This window comes from Leptinotarsa decemlineata, unplaced genomic scaffold (assembly GCF_025532065.1).
Source record: "Leptinotarsa decemlineata unplaced genomic scaffold, Ldec_3_MD MMD2_tig00026294_RagTag_RagTag, whole genome shotgun sequence".
In the NCBI taxonomy this organism is placed as follows: domain Eukaryota; kingdom Metazoa; phylum Arthropoda; class Insecta; order Coleoptera; family Chrysomelidae; genus Leptinotarsa; species Leptinotarsa decemlineata.
Genome location: NW_027412674.1, coordinates 8,363,395 through 8,386,720, shown reverse-complemented (window position 1 = coordinate 8,386,720; position 23,326 = coordinate 8,363,395). Strand labels below are relative to the sequence as shown.

The window sequence follows — 23,326 nt, the reverse complement described above, 5'->3', positions numbered from 1 at the left end:
TTGAACGTTTAAAGTTCATTTCTTTAGATTTGTTTACTGCCAGTTTTCAAGCAGAGCCCACCGACTAATGAGAATGAATACTTTATTTTGAAGTGAAATTGACAGATGTAACTGGGAAAAAAAGTTGAATGGAAAGGGTGGTCTTGTGACACATCTTTTTGAAGCTCCTGACAAATGCTTCACAACCCTAGAATATAATGACAATATCTTCAACAACTACAAAATGGCGGAACTTTTAATAATTGCCTGAATACATTACATTTGACTACATAATATGAGGTAATAAGCTTGAGGTTACTTCAGAAGGTGCTCCAAATGGTTACCTTAAACTTCTTGACATATGAACAGCCTATCCGATATTTCACGCCGAACATTTTCGAACACAGTAACGTCAATATCTCTACAAATATTTATTATTCTCTGCCGTATATCCAATATTGAAGCAGGTTTCGTACACATTTTGCCCATAAAAAAGTCCAAAGGTGTCAAATCTGGCGAGCGGGCTGGCCATTCTGTAGGACCTCGACGGCCAATCCAACGACCGGGAAAAGCAGTATCCAAGTAGCTTCTTACTTATCTGGAGTTATGTGGTGGTGCTTGCTCCATCTTGTTGGAATACAATATCCATATCGAATTCATTAGGATTCGCTTTGACGATTTCAGTGATGAAAGTGTCGACAGTAGCTTCCAGCATATTCAAATACAGTTCCCCTGTTAAATTTTAATCAATAAATAGAGGTCCTACAATATGGTTTCCCAATATTCCTGCCCAAACGTTATTTTTTTCTGGATATTGGGTATGTGTTTCCCGGATACCGTGAGGGTTGGTGTCACTCCAATAACGGCCTTTTGTCTGTGAACACTGCCGTTAACAAAAATGTACATTTGTCACTAAAACAAATATTGTGGAGATAGGTAGGATGCCTTGCAATGGTTCTGTTCTCCAATCAGGGTCTTCTTTAGTTAATTGGTGTACCATTTTAATTTTGTATGGATGATGCCTATTCCTCTTGAAAAGTCTCCACACAGTAGAAGGAGACGTCTCACAAACATTCGCGACGGAATAAGTAAACTGTTCAGGATTTACTACCACCAATTATTTGCACTTGCTGTTCTTCCGGAATGGACGGATGACCTGGGAGCTTTTTGTTATGTACACTACCGGTAGTTGTGAATTTGGATACAAGTTCCCTCAAATATTTTCTACAGATAGGATGATTCGGAAAACATTCATTGATCTCGTGAAAGTTACGCGTTGCACCGTAAATAAAAATCGCTTCAATTTTTTCTTCCAATGGATGAGAATTGACCATTTTAGAGATTGTTGACGTGATACCTTTCTACTAGTTAAACCGAAAACTAAATGAGAATATTCTAACTGAACAATGATGTTCATTTTCGTGCTGACATTTTTTGTCATTTTTATAAACAAAAAATAACTTAACAAACTTTATCGGGTTGTTGGAATTGCCATATGGCAGATGAAAAGGATTATTTCTAGAAATATCGATATTAATACGTTTGTCTTCAGAAAATTAATAAATGTTCCGCCATTTTGTAGTAGGTGAAGATATTGACTTCATATTCTAGGGTTGTGAAGTATTCGTCAGGAGCTTCAAAATTATGTGTCACAAGACCCTCTTTTCCATTTAATTGTTTTCTCAGATGGCGTCAGTCGCCATCTTGAAAATTTCATCTGTCACATTCACTTCAAAATAAAGTATTCATGCATTCATTTCATCCCGAATTTCAATTTTTTTATTTGACCCGTACAAAAAATAAAAGGGAGAGAAAACATTAAAAAAATACACTGTATGTGTTTGTCTTTCTGATATTTTAGATTTTTCTCAACCTGAATTTTCCAGTTATTTCTGCATTTACGTCGCTGCAATGTCGATGAATATTTCAGAGTTGCATTGCTTGAATGAAACATTCTTAATATTTGCTTCACGTCGCACTTCTAACATTCTTTCTCGACAGCAATGTGATTTCCCGTTCAATACACAAATATCTATCCATCAACAGAATTAAACGTCAAGGTGATTTTCAATTAATTTATTCGAAATGAAGTGAAACTGATAATAACCAATTTTCCAGAAATATAAGTCCCATCGATATCTTTATTGTTGATTTGTAAATTTTTCATTTTTCTATTCTGATTTCGACAACTGTTTGTTGCATATCACATCAGAATTGTTAATTGCAAGTAAAATCCGAAAAAAAATTAATACTTTTTTAAAAAAATAGACATTCATACAATACATCGAATCACACTACAATACTTTATTGCAAAAAAAATCATGAATTAAACAATATTCACAAAGTGATATATAATATTTCACTTAATAAATGCACCACCCAATCAAATCATTTATTTCTCTATAGACAATCATTACATTTGATAATAAAACGTCAACCATAGAAAGAACAATGTATACAAAATAATTGAAGTAAACTGAAAGTCACAAATTTCAAAAATATATACCCCGGTAATGTAAGAATATTGATTTTTTGATAATTTTGCCGTAAGTGTGATCAAGCTTCCTCCCGTCGATGCTACGTATGATTTTTTTTGAGCCAGCCTACTTTCGACCAGGGGGAAGTTATTGACTCTGTGTCAACACGCTTTTGAGATTTCTAAACATGTTTTCAATTTTGCTAGCTTAGAAATGAGGTGGCTACATTGCTCTTTCCCGTTCAAGTTTTGAGGGCACTTGGCGATTTTGAAAAAATGTCTGAGTGTACATACGTATTTTGATGCGTATATTACGAATCCGAAAATAAAAGCGGCGCTCTCCCTTATTTACAAAGTTACGGCCCTTCAAAGTTCAATTTTTCAGCTATCTTTTTCACAAGATAAACTATTAAAAACACAAGCATTTATTCACTAGGTCACCTTTACACCTTATTCCTCCTTCCTTGGCACTTTTCACTTCAACAATCAACATTTTTCCAATAAAAATATTAAAAAATGTACGGAGCTGCTTTTTGGTTATACAGGGTGTTCCTTAAACACTTGCTAATATTTAAGGAGGTAATTCTTAGACCCACTTTAAGAAAAAAATGTTCTTTGGACGTATGTCCTAAACGCCTTAACTTTTGAGATACAGGGTGGCAAAGTTTTCAAAAATAATCAGTTTTTTAATAATAACTGAGATAATTTTGTAGACATCTTTGGCATATTTGGTACATATGTTCCATGCCTCAAGGCGCATTTTCTGATGTAAAATATTCTTAATTTTCTCTGCCAGTGGCGTACGTACGACTTTTGAAATGTATATTTTTGGCGAAAAAAATACTACGCTACTGCTTTATCTTGAATTAAAAATTATTTTTAAAATCTCCATACATTTTTGAGCACATTTGATTTGCTGGGTTTTCTTTGTCCGACGAATTCTCTGTATGTATAAACGTCAGTAGCTAATATTGATGTTGGTTTAAAGTAAGGTGTTGGTGTTAAAAACTGTCACAGCGCATTTTGATTGATTTTGAAGTGTTATTGAAGTTATTTTGGCACTCCGCTGTTTTTCTGAATATCAGTAAATATGGTAAATTATACGAATGCGGAAATGGCGCAAATGCATTACGTATATGGCCTTGCCGATGGTAATGCAACAGAAGCCAGGCGCATTTATCAGAAAAGATATCCTAATCGTGCCTTACCAGATAGCCGAACCTTTTCAAATATTCATCGTCGACTTGAGGAAACTGGTAGTTTCAAGGAAGGGACTCCGGAAGGTAGACCTCGTGTAGTAAGAACTCCTGAAATTGAGGAACATCCTGAGACGAGTACGAGGAAGATCGCTAGAACTCTGGATATTTGTCATCAAATTGTTTGGCGTATTTTGGTTGATTTTTTGTTATACCCATACCATATTTCAAGAGTGCAGGCATTACTCCCCAGAGATTTTCCACAGCGTGTGAACTTCAGTCAGTGGTATCTACAAAGTATTACACTAAATCCACAGTTTGAGACACAAATTTTGTTCACAGACGAAGCAAATTTTTCTCGGAATGCCATTCAAAATTTCCATAACAATCATGTGTGGGCTGAAGAAAATCCCCATGCAATAACCGAAACCCATTTCTAACACCAATTTTCGGTTAATGTATGGGCAGGAATTATAGGTGATCATCTAATAGGCCCATTTTTTCTACCAGGACGCCTTGATGGTCGTTCTTATTTACACTTTCTCGAAGAAGACTTACCTGGGTTATTGGAAGATGTGCCACTTGCTTTAAGGAATCGAATATGGTACATGTACGATGGCGCCCCTGCTCATTTCAGTGTAATTGTCCGAAACCATTTAAATACAGTTCATCCTAATCGTTGGATAGGTCGCGGAGGACCTCAGCAATGGCCAGCAAGATCCCCCTATCTCAACAGTTTAGATTTTTTATGGGGTCACCTTAAAACTCTTGTGTATAAAACTCCCGTTAATACTTTAGAAGATTTAAGAGAGCGAATAGTTGCCTCGTGTGAAACTATACGAAATACGCCGGGAATATTTGAACGGCTGCGTAATTCCATGCGTAGAAGGGCGGAAGCATGCATACTAAGTGCAGGTGGCCACTTCCAACAATTTTTATAATCAGTTTTGGTATTATTACTAATTAACAAATTTGTGCTATTCGTTTAGACTTACTGTCACAAAATAAAATAAAACTCGTTTTTGTGAAAAATTTATTTTTTTGCAGATTATGTTTTCAAATATTATTAGGAAATTGGTAATGCGTTATGAAGCAATTTTCAGATTCTCATTCATTTTAGAATTGATCCAATTTCTTAATTTGCTTTCTGTTGATTTTTATTTTTTGGAGTGAAAATCATGCGTCGGACAAAGAAATACCAGGAGATCAAATTTTCTCAAAAATAAATGAGGATTTTAAAAATGATTTTATTTTGAAAAGAAAGCATTGGCGTAGTACTTTTTCCCCAAAAAAAATATTCAATGCGAAACCCGTAGGGATGCCACTGTTTGAAAAAATACAAATTTGTGTACATCAGAAAATGCGCCTTGAGGCATGGAACATATTTACCAAATATGCTAAAGATGTCTACAAAATTATCTCAGTTATTATTAAAAAACTGATTATTTTTGAAAACTTTGCCACCCTGTAGGTATCTCAAAAGTTAAGGCGTTTAGGACGTACGTCCATAGGAAGTTTTTTTCTTAAAATGGGTCTAAGAATTACCTCCTTAAATATTAGCATGTGTTTAAGGAACACCCTGTATATCTCTGTATTTTACGTTTTTAAGGTTAACGGCATAGTTGATACGACAGATGCTATCAATATTCCTAAAGTAATTCAAATGTTTTTGCCTTCATTCTTTGTGTTTTTCTTATCACTCACGTCAAACAAAAAAAATCCAAATCTACAAATTTGAAATAGTAGGCGGCGGCAAATACCAACCGCTTTTTTCTGAAATATCACTAGTAACTAACATAGAAATAGAAGAATGTCACCAGAAAAAGCATTCGTTTTTAAATTCCGGTTCCGTTTCCGATGTGGTGATGGACGAACGTGCCGATAGCGACCTTCCACAAAGAAGGTACGCGGACGCCATTTTTGGAGACGGAATTCATTTCGTGTTGTGATGTCCGCCGTTTTATAACGAGCCAGCAATCGTAAAAATAATAGTGTTAATAAAAATTGTTTGTGTTTGTGTAAAATATTTATAATACCTGCTCCCATTCACGCCGGTTGGAGGCCGGGGTGGACCGGATGTCCACGTGGGAGTGGGATCGCAACAATACTATTTTATGAAGAAGACAATAGTTTTATTTCCAAGAACAGTAAACCTCATTTCGGACACAGACTTGAAAACTGCATGACAGTCTTTGTCCCCCGACGAAGCTTTTGCTATGTAACAGCCAGTTACGTAACAGGAGGAGCATCGGTCAAATGCGCCTGAAGATAGGAAGCAACGACCATCCAAAATAGAGAGAGAGAGAGAGAGGGAAGAAAAATGTTGATTGTTCAATTGAAAAGTGTCAATTAAGGAGTAATAAGGTGTAAAGGTGACATAGTGAATAAATGCTTGTGTTTTGGTTGTATTTTGGTTGGCGATTGGTATTTGCCGCCGCCTACTATTTCAAATTCGTAGATATGGATTTTTAGTTTGACGTGAGTGATTAAAAAAACACAAAGAGTGGAAAAATGTTGATTAAGATCAAAATAAAACCTTAAATCACATTAACCACATTCATTTATGACTTTACAGAATTGAAATTATAATAAAAGCTTGTCGCGATGCCTAGAAGTAATTTCTACATATTCAGTCAGATGAAATTTAAATTAGGAAACATTCTGACAGATCAACTAGATACTGCAATAAATTTCAAACCCGATAAATCCTATATGTGCAAAAAAGTGATTCAAGGTTTAAAGTTCCACATTTTAAGCATTCACGACAGTTTTATTCAATTACAAACATTATGAATTGCTTACAAGTTTAGTAGGTGCCTACCTAATTACAAAATTTCAATTACAAATTAAATTTATCGCGACAAGCTTTTATTATAATTTCAATTCTGTAAAGTCATAAATGAATGTGGTTAAAATTTTATTTTGATCTTTTCAGGGCACTTGAATAAAAACTTGTTTTAAAAGTTTTTTATTATTATTTCATTTTATATTTTTTAGTTTCGATCGATAGTTATCGATCAATACGAAAGTCCATCTATAAAACCGAGAGTCCTTCAACAGAAAAACTTAATGAACGGGGAAAACTATTATCAGGATAAACTATATTCTATAGAAGTAGGTAGGTACCTACTACTCCGGCACATCTTTTAGAAGAATTAGCTTGTTATATTTCTTAGTCTATTAATTTCATTGATGGCGTCATTATTACATGGCCGAGTCCCAGTTAATTTCGAACAGTCTAATTCTTCCATCAGGAGGCCTTTGGCGTTTCAAGTTAACGCTTTCATTGGCAAGTTTTTCATTTCGTTTCAATTTCTCTTTCTCTAACCTTTCTTTTCCTTTGTTCACGATATCATTTTACACCCTGATGCCACTCAGTCCTCAGCACGGCCTCACCTTGACTTGGGTGGTAATTTGGTGAAAGATGCGCCACTTTTTTCTGCTTAGAGCTTACTCGTGCCTGACGAAACACCGTTCCGGGTTTGATTTTGGAGTTTTGCTTCTCCTAGACATGTTGCAGACCAATGCTAATGACGCCCATCTCACCAAATTACACAAGTTATGGTATGCCTCTTGTGCCTGTTGCTGTTGCTCACATTGCGTGATGGACCCTCTTACTCTGGTAACTTAGAGGGTGGTAGATGATAATATTTTTTTACAATGCAAATAAATATGGGTTCTTACAATCTACTTATACTTTCTTCTTTTTTGAGTCGGGAAATAGGTATTTAAAGGTAAAAGCTTGATTTGATTTTTTTTCTAGAAATATATTTTTTCATTGAAGCCAACCCTGGATGTGTTATCTATTTCATGGTGAGCTTACCAACTGCATATCATAAAAGAATGCGTATACAAAATTTCGTGTCCCTGCTATTTACCGCTGAGGATTTCTCTCGTACGGAGCCGATCCTGGCAGCAGCATCAGGTCACGTTTATGATTAACGTGCATTGTCATCGGTTCTGGACCAGCATGCAAAATTTCAGGTCAATCGGATTCCGGAAAGTGGGTCAAATTAAACTTGCAAGATTTGTTAACATACATACAAGTCAAGTTAAATGAAAGCTTTAAAAAAAATAACTTCATCGATAATGGCTGATTCCAGACAATTGTACAGCTTTAAATGTTCCTAAGTTGAAATTCGGAAATCCACACGTTACTCTTTAACAGCTGAGCTGAAAAAAAGAAGGATTTCTTATAGATCCTCAAATCACATTGGGTAACAGTTTATCAGCCATCAGTGCAACTATTACAGGAAGTGGCAATTGCTCAATCACCTGATGCCATTACTGTTTGGAGAAGATATCAGTGAGAAGTGCTATGGAATTTACGACAAATGACCTAAAATCTCAGCCACCCACATCAAAAAACTTCAAAAGTCCAGCCACACGCAAGTCGTTGGAAATCTTACAAAAATCAGAGGAGGAAGCACTACTCAGTGGCGGCGCCACGGAGGGGCAAGAGGGGGCGGTATGCCTCGCCGCCCATTGCAAAATGTTGATCTTAGCGCCCTTCCGATTTTAAATATTTCATAAATCTATTGTTACGTACACAACACGGAAAACCAATAAACGTGGCAACATTCGCTTTCAATACCTCGACCTCGATCAGTTGTGAATCCCATATCGCTCTCTGTCTCCAGTACTGCCGTTAAGGTACTATTGTACCGCATTCGGTACTATTCCATGATTTTGATACGAAGATACTACCCGGATCAATATGTAGACTATTCGGTACTATTTACTATTTTTTACATTTTCATGTTGACTCCCATCGAGTACAGTAAAAAATAACAACAATATGTGTGGCAACAATGCAATTCCGTGTTTTAAGTTCCAGATCAGCAAATACCGTGCTTGTGTCAAAATTGCGAGCAATCATCATAACTCTGCATTATTTAATCCTATGTTCTGTATTGTGCCTGGGAACTGTGGTTCTGTCATCTGTCAGTCAGTCAGCAGAACAGCAGTTTCAACTTCTAACCTCACACCTCACCTTGAGAAATTGGTTTTATTGTTTTGTCAAAATAAATAGGAATATGGACAGGTAAAAATAAATTCTCGAATTTAGCTACTTGAAAACGTCTTTAGTATTGTTCATTCTATTGTGACAGAAACCTAATTAAAACAAAACACATTTGCAATCTTGAAAAAGCAATTTGAAGAAGGAAAAAGACACATTTTTATCAAATGTTCTGATTATGATATTTCTCTTAAGGAACATTTCTTAGTTTCCAGCAAATTTTTTACTCCATATATTTTCCGAATTTAAATGGATAACATTATTACACGTTTGGCATTACTGGCATTTGGTCTGAAATGACTTATGCGCATGTGCCATGCCTAGTCTTGCGCAGTACATTTTGGGTACTATTTTCTTGTAAATTTCGGTACTTTTTGAATTGACGTTGCGGCAGCACTGTCTGTCTCATGCGAATGTGATCATTTTCTAAAAGATTGGAAATTGATTGTATCTCGGCGTGGCACTCGTACCAGTAGTAGTAGTCTGGTTTGTTATTGTTACTTTGACGAATAAACAGTTTGTCGAGCACACTATCAAAAGATGCGCGAATAGAAGAAGTTCAAATATGCTGCTACATCACATTCTCAAACAAAATAATTTTTTTAACTTTCAATTCGTAAGTTCTTAATTTCCAGATGAAGATCCGAAATCGTATTCATTATGGAAACTTATACATTTACAGAGAAACAAAAGAAATAATTCAAATTCAAAGTTGTGTAGAGGAATCGGTTCCAAATAAACCTGACACTACAAAGAGTACGGTCAGTACGGAGTCAACATTTCTTGATGTTCCATCTACATCTACCTATAAAGTAAGAACAAAACCCGATTTTTCATTAGGTTTTGCTGATTTAACATTTACGGAAGTAGATTTTAATTCGGATTTGGATAGTGATAGTACTCAAGAACAAGACCATTCTGATGAGATGTCTGCTGAGAATGACGGTGGGAAAAACATTTTGTTTTTACATGGATCGTTTTATAATTGATATTTCAATTTTGTAGTCGACCCATTTTTTATTCAAAAATACTATTTTGATCCCTGAAATAGTGCGTCAACTAATTCTAAAAGGACCTTGCCAACCTGGGTTATCAGATTACTTCTAAGACTTTCCAGTGTCCAGAAAGTTTTACGTTTTTTGATACAAATTTTAAAAAAACGACTTTTGGACAGCGCAGCGTACGTGAATGGTTAGTTTACTCTCCAAGAGATAATAAAATGTTTTGTTTTATATGCTGGCTTTTTGATAGTGCGCATTGTTTATTATTGAAATATTTCTTTTATTAGAGTTTTGTGATATTTTTTTCTTTTCTGAATGGGAAATACAGTATTACTCCAAATACATGTGCCTTTTAAGTGAATCTTGGCGCCTAGTTATGGTGTGCCCCCCCATCCTTAAGTTTTAAAATCGCCACTGGCACTTCTCGAACAGGCACTACAAGATAGAAGTGAACAAAACCCATATGCTGGTCGAATGAAACATTTTTATACTGCTTGGACAACAATAAGAACCAATGTTATGTTTTAGAGTAGGTTAGGCTGTGGAATTGGCCGCGGTGGTAGTGCGTCCGACTCGGAAGGTCGTGTGTTCGATTCCCGCCTCGACCAGATATTTTTCTCGAGAGAATTTATCTGGTTGAAGCTGGAATGATTCTGCAACCGTGTTAGGAATCACACGTTAAAAGGTAAGACCTCGTTAGTCCTTAGCTCGCACAAGTTCTCAACTTCTGAGAGTTGTCGTTCGTATGGGGGCGGCAGCTGATTAACGGAAAAACAGATTTTAAACAGATTTTTTAAGAGATATAAAATTCCTTTTGACATCCCACCTTTCCAAAGACAGGCACTCAAGCCGCCAGCAATCCCACTTTACCAAACGAACTTTTATTACGAAAGTTTAAACAGACTGATAAAAATTGGCGTCATTAAGCCAGTAGACAAACAAAGGAGAAAAACAATTTTTTTCCAGTTATTTTCTGAAGTTAAAGTCCAATGATAGCTGTTTGATTTTGAATCTCAAACATTTAAACACTTTTATAACTGTTCCTCTTTTCAAACTAGATACGCGAACTGTGAAAATTCTAGAGTCAAAAAATTGTTATCTGGGATCAATAGATTTGACAGACGCATATTTTTTCATCCCGATTATCAGTGAACACAAAAATATTTACGATTTCAATTCGAAAACAAAGTTTTTGAGTTTGAAGGCTTATGTTTCGATTTATCCGTAGCACCTTATGTATTTCCAAAAATCCTAAAGCCGGCCCTACATTTTCATAAGAATAGTAATATCATATTAGTGTCCTATTTGAACGATATCTTATTGATTATTAATAATAGGGCTGCATGTTTGAAAAATATCCAACAGACCTTGGAAAAATTGAATTTATCATCAATAAAGAAAAAAAGCTGTCTCAAACCTAACCAAACAATGGTCTTGTTTCATGCTATTGAAAACTATACTGGTTTGCTTATAGACTGATCGATTTAGAGGTATATTATACTAATCAAGCCTAATCGGTCCCAAGATCTCTTTATATTTGTAGAAAAAAGAACAATTCGAGAATCAAGAGTTTAAATTGGCCGCGTGTCTGTTAGCCAATAAAATTCATCGTGTCTACAGCGGTGTTGCCTAGTGTATTGGTTTTTAATATCCTATCACAGAATTAAAATATAGTGATCCAATTTGACAGACGTCATTTTTGTTGTTATTGTTGTCAACTCGGTGTGAATTCAACTGTTATAATCCGATTTGTTTGTTACAATTTTCTAATTGAAGAACGTTTCCTTTTATAAAAGGTAGGTTAGGTCATTTCCAACCATGGTTTTCGTGTATATTTTATTTGATGTGGAGAATTTCCTTCCTATACACTTACTTAAATTTCTGTGATATCAACTTGAAAATGTCAACTGCCGGAAATATTTTTAAAATAACGTTTTTATTGCGTTTGTGTTATTTGGATCCCATGTATTATTAATTTTCTCTTCCAATGCATTTCTTGCACTTATTTCTTAGATTTAGTTGTCGAAAGTGACTGTGATTTTATTTTGAATCACGAAAGAATCCTAAACTGTTTATACACTCCGTGAATTTTACGATTTGGCAATGTTGATTGTTAGTATTGTTATTATTGGTTAATGGAACAAGAAGCGGGACTAGGCCCGTGTCGTCAGGGGCCTAGAGATCCTATTTTTAATAATTAATTACGGAAGAACAACGGTATTTAGAAAATTGAAACAAAGTGCACTGTTTCTCAATTCGAAATAACTGTCAAATGAACTGTAAACCAAAAATCATGAAACAAACCCATTACCTTTTTGGGTTTTACTTTTAATACAGCCTTGTTGTAAATGAGAGTTTCTGTTGAAAAGAAATCAAAAATAAAAAAAACATATGAAGAAACTGACTCAAACTCGAAAATGAGGAAATTGTCCGTTTATTGAACATTTATTTAGTTTCTGTTTGCTTTGTGGTAAAATACAAAACTGTTTGAGAGGCACCGATATTTGGCGTGCGTGTCTTTACAGTTTTACACGTCCGAAGAAACCATTATATGTTGCGTTTTTGTAAAATCGTTTAGTGAAAGTCTCACAAAGTGTTTTTTGAGTACGTTAGTTATGGATTTTCATCAAGTATCGGCCAATTCCATCATGTATCATAATTTTACTCTTTTTTTGTGAAAAATGTAATATAAAAAAATGTTTCTTTTCGTTTTCAGCAATTTACAACTACAAGGGGGACACAAAGTTCGGCCTACCTCTTGAAATAGGAGATACCGTCCACATTCTAGAAGAATGCCAGGATTGGTACAGAGGTTTTTCAACAAAGAACAGGGCGCACAAGGGTATATTTCCGCAGTCTTACGTCCACTTGAAAACCTGCAAAGTCGACAACGAGGGGCTCTTCGAGAGCGTAGTTCCCGTAGAAGATCCCGTCATCAGAGAAGTGACGCTCGTGCTGAGAGAATGGGGGACAATTTGGAAGGAGATATTTGTGGTAAGAGTTGAATGTCTTGTTGACGATCAAGGGGTGTTCTATGTTTCAAAAATGATTGGTAATTCAGATCATTAAAAAGTGTCTACTATGCAAGCAGATGTTTGAAAAATTGTGGTTTATATTGAGTAGAGAAGAATTCGAAAATCCATGTCTACAAAATCATTCCGATAAATGACATGTTGTGTCTGTGAAATCATGTAAACTAGAAGGCAATGCCAATAATGATTGAGAGTAGAAGTAAGCCCAGTTGACAGCAAATCGGGGGCGTGCGTATTAATTTTTGAGAGGGTTAAGAATGAAAGAAAAATTCTTAGTACAATTAGTTAAAATATTCATACACATTTTTTATTTATTTCATTAAAACTTTGCAATATCGTAATTTACCTAATCGTTGTAGTCATTAGGTGGGCCTTATGAAAACGGAGTAATAATCGTGGTAATTATCGTAGGTACCAAATAAATTAACAATATTAATAAAAAACACAATATATATATATATATATATATATATATATATATATATATATATATATATATATATATATATATATATATGAAACTTTTTTTCACTATTGGGTTGCAGCAATTGATAAGTGAACTCTTTATAACTATTCTCAAGCTTTCCAGTAACTTAAACTTATCGTCAGGGGTACTAGAAAATACAAATTACAAATTTTTGATAATAGAATATAATATAAATGTAAATGTACACATTTTCGTCTAATCTTCAACCTCAGATTCGTCACTGTTGCTACCGCTATCATCAAAGTGAATTATGATTGGTTCAATATTGTGTTCAATACGGTTGTCTACGTCCCACATTTTTTGCTCCTCTTTTAAAACATGCTGCATGCATTTCTTCCAGTCTTCTGCATGCATTTCTTCCAGTCTTCTGCAGAAATAGTTCGAATAGCTTCTTGTAGGTGATGTTGCACGTCCACTAATTTAAATTTTCTGTTTTTTCGTGCCACATATTCTTTTACTTGCGCCCAGATTAATTCTATTGGGTTTAATTCGCAGTGGTATGGTGGTAACCTTAAAACTGTAATTCCACGACTTAACGCTATTTCATCCACTGCGAATTTTTTATATTTGTCTGTGTGTAATTTTGTTAGCTGAAGTAGTTCTGCCTTTAAACTATCTTTGTTATATTGGATGTTCTTATTAATTAACCACTCTTGAATTGCTGCTTTTTTCCATGATTGTTTCGGTAATGGTTCTAAATGTCGACTATGGTATGGGGCAGTGTCCATGACGATGACAGACCCAGGTTCCACAAGTTGAATGATGCCTTCAAACCATTTTTCAAACACCTCCGCATTCATCTCTTCATGATAGTCGCCTGTTTTCTTAGATTTAAATATTAATTCACCATTTGGTAAAAATCCACTATCGCTTTCTATATGCGTAACTATCAGACGACTACCTTTTCCAGATGGCTGTTATAACCCAACTGACAAACCTTCAATAAAGGCTTGTCGTGCACTTGTTATATTACCATCCTGCCATACTTTTTTGACCGTATGTCCTTGGTTAACCCATGTCTCGTCCATGAAGTACTTTTTTTTTGAGCTTCCGAAATTCGTCAATTTTTCTTAGATAGTTTCTTCTTCATGCTATTATTTCTTGACATTCAATGAGAATGCTTTTCCTGTCAACTTTTCCGCACGTAAATTTCATTTCGTGTACAAGTTTCCTAAAAGTTTCTTTACCCATTTTTGGGACCAATTCATGATCGCTAAGTGCCTCCAGAACTGTTTGTAGTGTGGGCAGCTCATTTCTGAAAAAGAAACTGTGAATAGTTCTGCGTATACTGGTTTTGGCTTTTTTACCGATCTCGCTTCTCAGTTCGGTCGCGAAGGTTATTGATAAAATCATCCTAAGCAGACTTCTCCGCCTGGAAGATAGGATGAAACTCATCCCCGAGGAGCAATTCGGGTTCCGGCGAGGTCGGAATACGACATCGCAACTGGTCCGGGTTGTTCACGGGGTGAGGGAGTCCTTCAACTAGGGGAAGAATACAGTTATGGTCCTGTTAGATGTCAAGAAAGCATTCGATAAAGTTTGGATAGAGGGGTTTGTCGCCAAAATGTGGTCGGCAGGCATGCCTTTATTCGTGATTAGGATTCTAGAATCCTACTTGAGCAACCGAACTTTTCGTGTAAGAGTGGACCAAACCACATCTGCAAATTATTCAATCAAAGCAGGTGTCCCGCAGGGGTCCTGTTTGTCACCGCACTTATATTCATTATATACGCATGACTTCCCTATGTTCTCGAGGACGAAGGTGGGTATTTTCGCTGATGACACCGCGATTTACGCGCACTCTTTCTCGAGCGAGGTGGCGAAGCAGCAGCTTCAGATCCACCTCGATAGGCTAGTCGTGCCGTATTTCGAACAAAATAAAATCGAAATAAATCCCGATAAAACTGAACTCGTAAACTTCACGAGGAAATTCACGAATGTGAAAATCTTCAAGAAGTTGCGAGTAAAGGATAAGTGCATTGACGAGCAGAAGAGTGCGAGATATCTGGGAGTGATCCTGGACAAGCGCCTGAACTTCCAGGAACACTTGAGTATGGCGATCCAACGAGCAGGTGCGGCGATAAAACGCACGTATCCGCTCATTGCACGGAACTCTAAGCTCAGTGTTGACAACAAGTTGCTTATTTATAAACAAATAATTAGGCCGGCTATGTTGTACGCGAGTCCTGTGTTCTGCAGTCTCAAGAAGTCCCCTTTAATGAGACTCGAGAGAATGCAGAATAAGGTGCTCCGTATTTGCACTAACAGTGACAGATACATTTCATTGAACAATCTGTTAGATCTGGCAGAAGTGGAGTCAGTCACCGACCATATCAGGAGACTGGCTCAGAAATTCTTCAAGTTCTTTCTACCGAAGAGCCCGCTGACGAGGGACGTCACGGCAGTTAGAAGCTATCATGGACAGCGCCGTAAGCACGGGCTAGTCTATGAAGAACTGGAGATATACCGTGAACGGCGCGAATGCGATCGCGCTTAGTTCATGGAAAAATTGGATAAGAGTATTCACGCACACATGATGACGTGATAGCAGAAATACTCTTACCTGGTTTTTTAATGAACTTTTTCCAGGGGGATATCGACAACTGCTACCAACAAACAGACGAATGATTCTCTGAGAAGTACCGAAACGCGACAGAATGACAACTTCCGCGTAAGCCTCGGCAGGAAGCGGAAAACTATAGATGAGGCTGATATAAGGCGTTTTTGAGTGGAGAGCCAACCGCCAACACCAGCGGGGGCGTCTCCCACTGTCCCATCGGGGGACTGTGTGGAGGCGCTTTTCTCCTCCGTGCGGAATTCTTGAGAGCGCAAATGTATCGGGGTCTTTTCCTGCCACTCCCTCTACCCCATTCACTACCCATCCCAATCCTTCCCACTGTCCCACTCCATTGGGAAAACCCTTGTGTACATTTTGTATATTTGTATATATATTTTTTATTGTATATATTTTATAAACACCACAAAAAAAATACCTTAAAATTGTATGGAGAATAGTTAATAAAGAACATTTTGATTTTGATTTTGATTTTTTTGATTTTGGTTTTGGCTTCTTCATCAACTGTGATTTTTTTTCGTCCGCTACTAGTTTTTGGCGTTTGTACGTCCCCATGAATTTCTGCTTCTCTTAGTATTTTGTAAATCGATGATTTTGGTACACCGGTATAATCAGAGCACATATCAACTAATTTATCTTTTGTAATTGTGGAACTTAATGATGTAGAAATGCCCGGTTGGTTATTCGGAGGTACACATGTAGAATTACAGCACATATGCACAAAGTCATCTTTTGGTGGCTGATGATCTCTTTCAAGACAGTGAAATACTCGCAGTACAATTTGTTTTTCTCTTACTGACCGAGACTCCGACCGTTTTACCTTTTTCGACGTGGAAGGCCCGACCATGCCTCGCATTTTTTGAGTAGTTTGAGAACGGTGTAGAAATATAATTATGTAACGCTTAAACACTTATTAGCACTATTATTTTCACCAATTGTTATCACAACACGTCGATTGCTGACTAACTTAGCTGTAAAACGTACAATTCACGCTGTATAATTCACAACCCAATGGCTGCAAGTACATTAGTGAGGACTGCAACGATGAGATGGAAGTTACGGTAAAGTGACAAAGACAAAAATATCGTTGCGTACAGCGTTGCCACTAGTTGTAATAAATATCTAACACTATACAGAAAATAATGAATTTTAACTGATCAATAATCAGGAAATGTATAAGTATTACTCATTACAAGCTCATTACTGATTTTTGTCATAAATAATACCTTTTAATCGTACTAGTATTGTGTATTATCTATAATTTGCCACAACCTACAACTCTACTGCTTACTATATTTTGATTCTGCTATAAACTGGTAACGTAAAATTTAGATATGACAACGCACTTTACTCTCAATCATTATTGGTTTTACTATAGTTATTCATACTAAGCTCGTACGGTAGTTTTATCGGTTAAGTCAGAGGTTCTCAAACTTTTCAACCCGAGCCAGTGGCGTAGCGTGCCTTGACGAGGCACCGTATAAAAACTTATATGGGGGCCCTCAGGAAGGGTTAAAGATTTACCAAAAAAAAATCATAAAATTACAAGAAATACTTATTCATCATACATAATAGGCGTGTCTCCTTACGTTGAATTTAATAACATACTGACTTAAATGTGAAAATATCTTTCATAATTTGTCAAAATCATTTATTTTTAATAAAATCGAGTGTTAAATAACAAAGTTAGTTATAGCCTTACAAAGTTTACTTTTATTGGTTTTCTATCCCTTTCTGGAAAAACGGATTGTGACGTCACGATCACATATCATCATACAACATACAAAACGAAAACAATTGAAAAGCGCACAAGATTTATATGGATTTATATGATAGTGACGTCATCACTCTAATAATAGCAGTCTCTTTCTAACAGTGATTTAAAACGTCCATATCTTCGTTATCTTTAAAGATATTAAAAAAAATACTGTCTCATTTTTGCTATGCAATATAGCTTTAAATTTTGGTAATGAAAAAAAGTAGTCATCTAGCTTATTATACCTATGTATCACTATTTAACAAAAACATAAGAAACAATTCAAATTAAATGGTCACTTTCCCTTGCCTTTTTTTCAGCAAACTGATTCATTAAATCATTTATATTTGATGATGACTCAAGTTTTTCTAAAGTTTCTGCCTCTGTAGACACTAGTGACAGGTCTGAGAGACGTTCCTGTCTCAGAGTGAATTTTTTTGATTTCTGATTTTAAGCATGTTCTAAGAGTCTTTAATTGGTCATAAAAGTTAACTGAGATGTCATTACTGTATTTAGCAGACAGTTTTCCGGAAGCGTTTAATAACTCTTCGTTTGAGGAAGACGGAAGTTTCTGCGGTTGTAATATTTTCGAACATGCTACTCAGGTTTGCAAAGGCTCTGAAATCTTTGTTTAGTTTGTGAAAATAATATATCTAAACAGCAATAGTAAACATTGACTTTGAAATAAGATTCCGGGTCTGAAATTCTCTCATCCTGTGACAACTCGTCAAAAAACCGCTTCGTTATTTTTCTTGTTTTATTTATAAAAACAGTTGACACATTCCATTTTTTTGCTAAATCTTTAGCCTCCTTAAGAAAAGTATTGGTAGAAATTTCATTCTTCAAATCGCACAGTCTATTCAAAAGATTACTTAGAATACAGTTTTTTGTAAGTCATTATTTTCATGCTGGAGAGCTTTAGAAACAGGGTGATTTCAAATGGTAAAGAATCTGAATCTTTTGGAAACGGTCCTTGTGGTTCAAATGGACCCAATTTAAAAATTATTTTTCGTTCGCATTCAGTTGGATTTGCACCAAAATTTCCTCTATCTGATGAAACTATATTACAATCTTCAGATATCAAAGAATCGTCGATTTTGGTTTCTTCTATTTCCGGATGGATATCTGATGAAGAATGTGCTTGGGTTTTTTCTATTTCTGGATGGACATCTGTTGAAGAATGTGCTTCAGGAGAATCTGAAAATACAATTGTTAAAAAATAAAACCGAAAGTTGGTTTGGGGGCCCCGTATAATTGATACGGCTGATACGGCGGTAGCTACGCCCCTGACCCGAGCCCCCCTTGATGGCCTCATAATGTACATATAGGCCTACTTTTATTACTTCTTGCTTTTATACTTTTATATGCCTGCAACATTATTAAACCAAAATTAAAGAGAAAAAACCCAAACTAATTTCAACATAAATGATATATATTTTGGTGGCTGTTTCTTAATACAAAATTTAATCAAGATACACAAGTTGGCTTCAAAGTTAGTCTTTAATGTGAAGGATGGGACTGTTTTTCATCTGCACAAAGTTTTTCAAACTGGGGAGTGATGTCTGATAAAGCAACTCTTAGTTCTTTGCTGGCATCAAGCCTTCCACGATATTTCGACTACATGGCTGCAAGGGCAGAAAATCCTGTTTCACATAAATATACAGAGTGTCCCTGGACTTCCTCTTTTCCTCTCGGGAATGTATAGATGGGGTCAAAATATCACCAGTACTTCATATAACTTTTTTTCCTAAAAGTCTTCGTAACCAAGTTACGGGCCCTCGAAGTTACAAAATGAAAAATGTTTTTCTTTGATAACTTTTCAAGTGAATATTCAAAATCATCCAAATTTTGGTAATTGACTAAACAAATGAATTCCGTCGATGAGCTTTCATGCAGGAGTCAGTTGTTTTGCTACAAAGTCAGGAACGGACTACCCCCGATGGTCCACACCCCAAAACTTTGAAATGACAGATATTTTTCAATATTTTTCAACAAAATAAGGTTACTTGGACAATTTTATGAATAAAAGTACTCGTGTGGAAAGTCGATCGGAGCAACGAGTCTTGATAAAAATGTAGTTCTACTCGACGACATCAAACCCGCTCGTCCACCATTATTTGAAATGAATAATTATCAAAGCAGAAATAATAATGATAACGTTAATTCAACAACATTTATAACAGGAATAATACAAAGTATGCTAAAATGAAGTCGTAAACAAAAAGTACAGTACCTATATGGAAGTTTAAGTCACAATTGTGATAGCAGATATTTTTTCAAAAGAAATATCAAGTTCTGTAGATTCGTGGTGTTTTTAAACTAACAAGCTACTCTACTATGAAATATCGAATTCATTCCATATTTTGTATGTACATAATACGTGTGGAATAATCACGTTTCGTGTTGATCAGTTATCTGAATCTCATGAAACTCAACATTCGAATGTTTCAAATTCTTCTTCACAGCGAAACTGTTGAGGAGTTTCACTGATAATTATAATTTTATGAGAGAAATTCTTTAACACGAATCTAAATTTAGCTGAAAAAACGCACAGCGGAAAAAATATTTACTATACTAATAAAAAGCAAACGAATGAACTACAAAAACGGCTGCACATGATCAGGTGAAAAATATCCAGGGAATAATTATGTTCCATTTCTTTCACAGATGTTGACAAAAAAACCTTTTAGAAAGTTTTGATAAAAAATGAGAAACTGGAATGCGATTTTGTTTTGTTGAGTGGTGCGTTGTCATATGACTATCATTGTATTGTCAATATTTTGAATTTTTTTGATATGGCCGAACAGTTTACATTCAATGAATATGCAGATATGCATGTATTTTATGGACGAGCATTTTGTAATGCTGCAGAAGCTCGTCGTCTGTATTCCGAGCATTTTCCCAATCGAACAGTACCGTCAAGAGAAACATTCGAGCGTGTCGATCGCAGCTTGAGGGAGACAGGTATGTAATAATTGATAATTAATTTGAGCACGTTGTTTTATTTCGATATTATTGTAGGTACAGTTTTGCCAAAACGAGGTGGTGAGGGCGCTCCTAGGACTGTACGTACCGTTGTATTGGAGGAAAATATTTTGGAAGCCGTCGCTGATGATCCTTCAATGAGCATCAGAAATCTATCAGAACAGTTCCATACATCCAAGTCCACTATTCATAGAATAATTAGGGAACAACTGCTCCACCCATTTCACATCCAGAAGGTACATGCCATGACACCTCAAGATTTTCCAGCACGACTGGAATATGCCGATTGGTTCATGGATAGGCAAAGAGAGGATATGACTTTTATTAATCGAGTTTTATTCACTGATGAAGCAGGTTTCAGTAGAGATGGAGTTATCAACTCTCATAATCTCCATATATGGGCCGAAGAAAATCCCCATGGGATATTGCAAACCAAACACCAACGGAAATTCAACGTGAATGTTTGGGCTGGTATCATAGGAAACCATCTTATAGGACCATTCGTTCTACAGGACCGATTGAATGGAGAACGTTATTTGGAGTTCATTCAGAACGATTTGAATGGACTTTTGGAACATGTTCCATTGCAAACCCGAAGAGATATGTGGTTTATGCATGATGGCGCTCCTCCTCATTTTAGTTTGATTGTGCGTGACCATCTGAACCATATTTTCCACAATAGATGGATTGGTAGAGGTGGGCCATATTCATGGCCATCGCGGTCTCCGGATTTAAATCCATTGGATTTCTTTCTGTGGGGGCATCTAAAAAGCCTTGTTTACGCTACACCTATTCACACAAGAGATGCATTGTTGAATAGAATAACATTACATTGTGAAGCCATACGAAACGACCCTGGAATGCTATTTCAAGTACAGAGAGGGTGTCTTCGCAGACTTAGAAAATGTATAGAGAGAGAAGGTGGTCATATCGAGCAGTTTCTGTAGCGGATTTTTCATTTCTGTTTGCTCTTGAGGCTCTTGAGTTTCGTTAGTTAAACGTGTTTGCATTATAAAAATTCGTTATGAACATTTTACCTATCATTTCCATTTTCCTTAAAAACTAATATTTTCGAATAATGGTAGACATCTCAGGATAAATGTTGTTGAATTAACGTTATCATTATTATTTCTGCTTTGATAATTATTCATTTCAAATAATGGTGGACGAGCGGGTTTGATGTCGTCGAGTGAAACTATATTTTTATCAAGACTCGTTGCTCCGATCGACTTTCCACACGAGTACTTTTATTCATAAAATTGTCCAAGTAACCTTAATTTGTTGAAAAATATTGAAAAATATCTGTCATTTCAAAGTTTTGGGGTGTGGACCATCGGGGGTAGTCCGTTCCTGACTTTGTAGCAAAACAACTGACTCCTGCATGAAAGCTCATCGAAGGAATTCATTTGTTTAGTCAATTACCAAAATTTGGATGATTTTGAATATTCACTTGAAAAATTATCAAAGAAAAACATTTTTCATTTTGTAACTTCGAGGGCCCGTTACTTGGTAACGAAGGATTTTAGGAAAAAAAGTTATATGAAGTACTGGTGATATTTTGACCCCATCTATACATTCCCGAGAGGAAAAGAGGAAGTCCAGGGACACCCTGTATATTGCAGATAGAAATTTTGCTCCCTTCTAATGTGACAGCAATATCTTCTAATTTAGTATCTATGTCAATAAGATTTGCCTGAATGTTTTCTTGGACAAATATAGCTACGCCACCAATTGCCTTTCACTTGCCTTTCCCTGTACGTCTCTGTTTTTAAGAAAAGGTTGGAAATTTCTCAAACTCGGGAGTTTTATCATTTCTGAGATGGGTTTCTTGTAAACAGATTACATTAGATTTTTGTTCCGAAATCAATACTTGTAACATTGGTAAGTTACATTAAAAACCATTTATATTCCACTGCAGAATAGAGTTGAATGCTAAGAGATGAATATAAAAATTTAAATTAGTAAGTGGTTTCTTGAGAGGAGTCACTTTCAATATCTGTAACTGAATCGTCAATGGTTTCTCCTCCAAGATGTTTCAATAATTTTTTCTTCAGTTTAGTGACTTGTATGTATGTATGATTTGACGACACTAATCCACTTCCCTATGTCATGGCTTATTTTTAATGAATAAATGAAATGAAATGAAGCTTTTTATCTCTCTTTGTTGTTTTCTTCTCTTACCGTGCCGTAGTGCATCAGGAGTTTTTTGCCACATGGTGGTATCATCATCAGATTTGGCCCCCTGTGATTTTTTTCCGCTCTCAAGATTGAAAAGAACAATGAAAGTTCATCGTTTTTCTACGATTGAGGAAATAATAACCAAACCACTGAGGGACTTAAGGAAAACGCTGGCACAAATGCACTATATCCGAGGGAGACTACTTTGAAAAGTGAAATTGATTAATAAATGAATATTTTTTGAGAAAAATTCACTTTATTTTTTGAATAGACCATGTACTGCATATACCATATATACTTCATAAAACTCATTATGTTTTGAAAAAATTCTTTCATCAGACTTGATCTATTTGTTTTTTGATATTTTTCATCAAGTGGAATGTTAATCAGTTTTCATTATAAAGAAATATCTCAACCAGAGATCTTTAAGTAATAAGACGTTTATATATTATGTTTTCAGGAAAGGAACACATACAAATTCGAAACTGTAGGCAAGGTTATGAGAGATCTTCTAGAATGGAGAAGGCAGCTCGTTTCTGGAACGCTAACGCATGACCAAACATGGGAACTCAAATTGAAAATCATCCAGAAAATTGATTGGGGAAATCGGTGAGTGTACTGCCTAATTTTCGTTTTTCAAT

The 23,326-nt window shown here is 35.8% G+C and overlaps 1 protein-coding gene across 2 annotated transcripts in view; it reads left to right on the top strand.

Moving 5' to 3' along the window:
• Positions 1–23,326, top strand: part of spg (dedicator of cytokinesis spg) — a 143,590-nt gene that overhangs the window by 18,864 nt on the left and 101,400 nt on the right. For both annotated transcript variants that reach the window (XM_074180282.1, XM_074180283.1), the window contains exons 2-3: positions 12,389–12,666; positions 23,146–23,294. In XM_074180282.1, the coding sequence (XP_074036383.1) occupies positions 12,389–12,666; positions 23,146–23,294 (427 nt within the window). The remainder of the gene's footprint in view (positions 1–12,388; positions 12,667–23,145; positions 23,295–23,326) is intronic.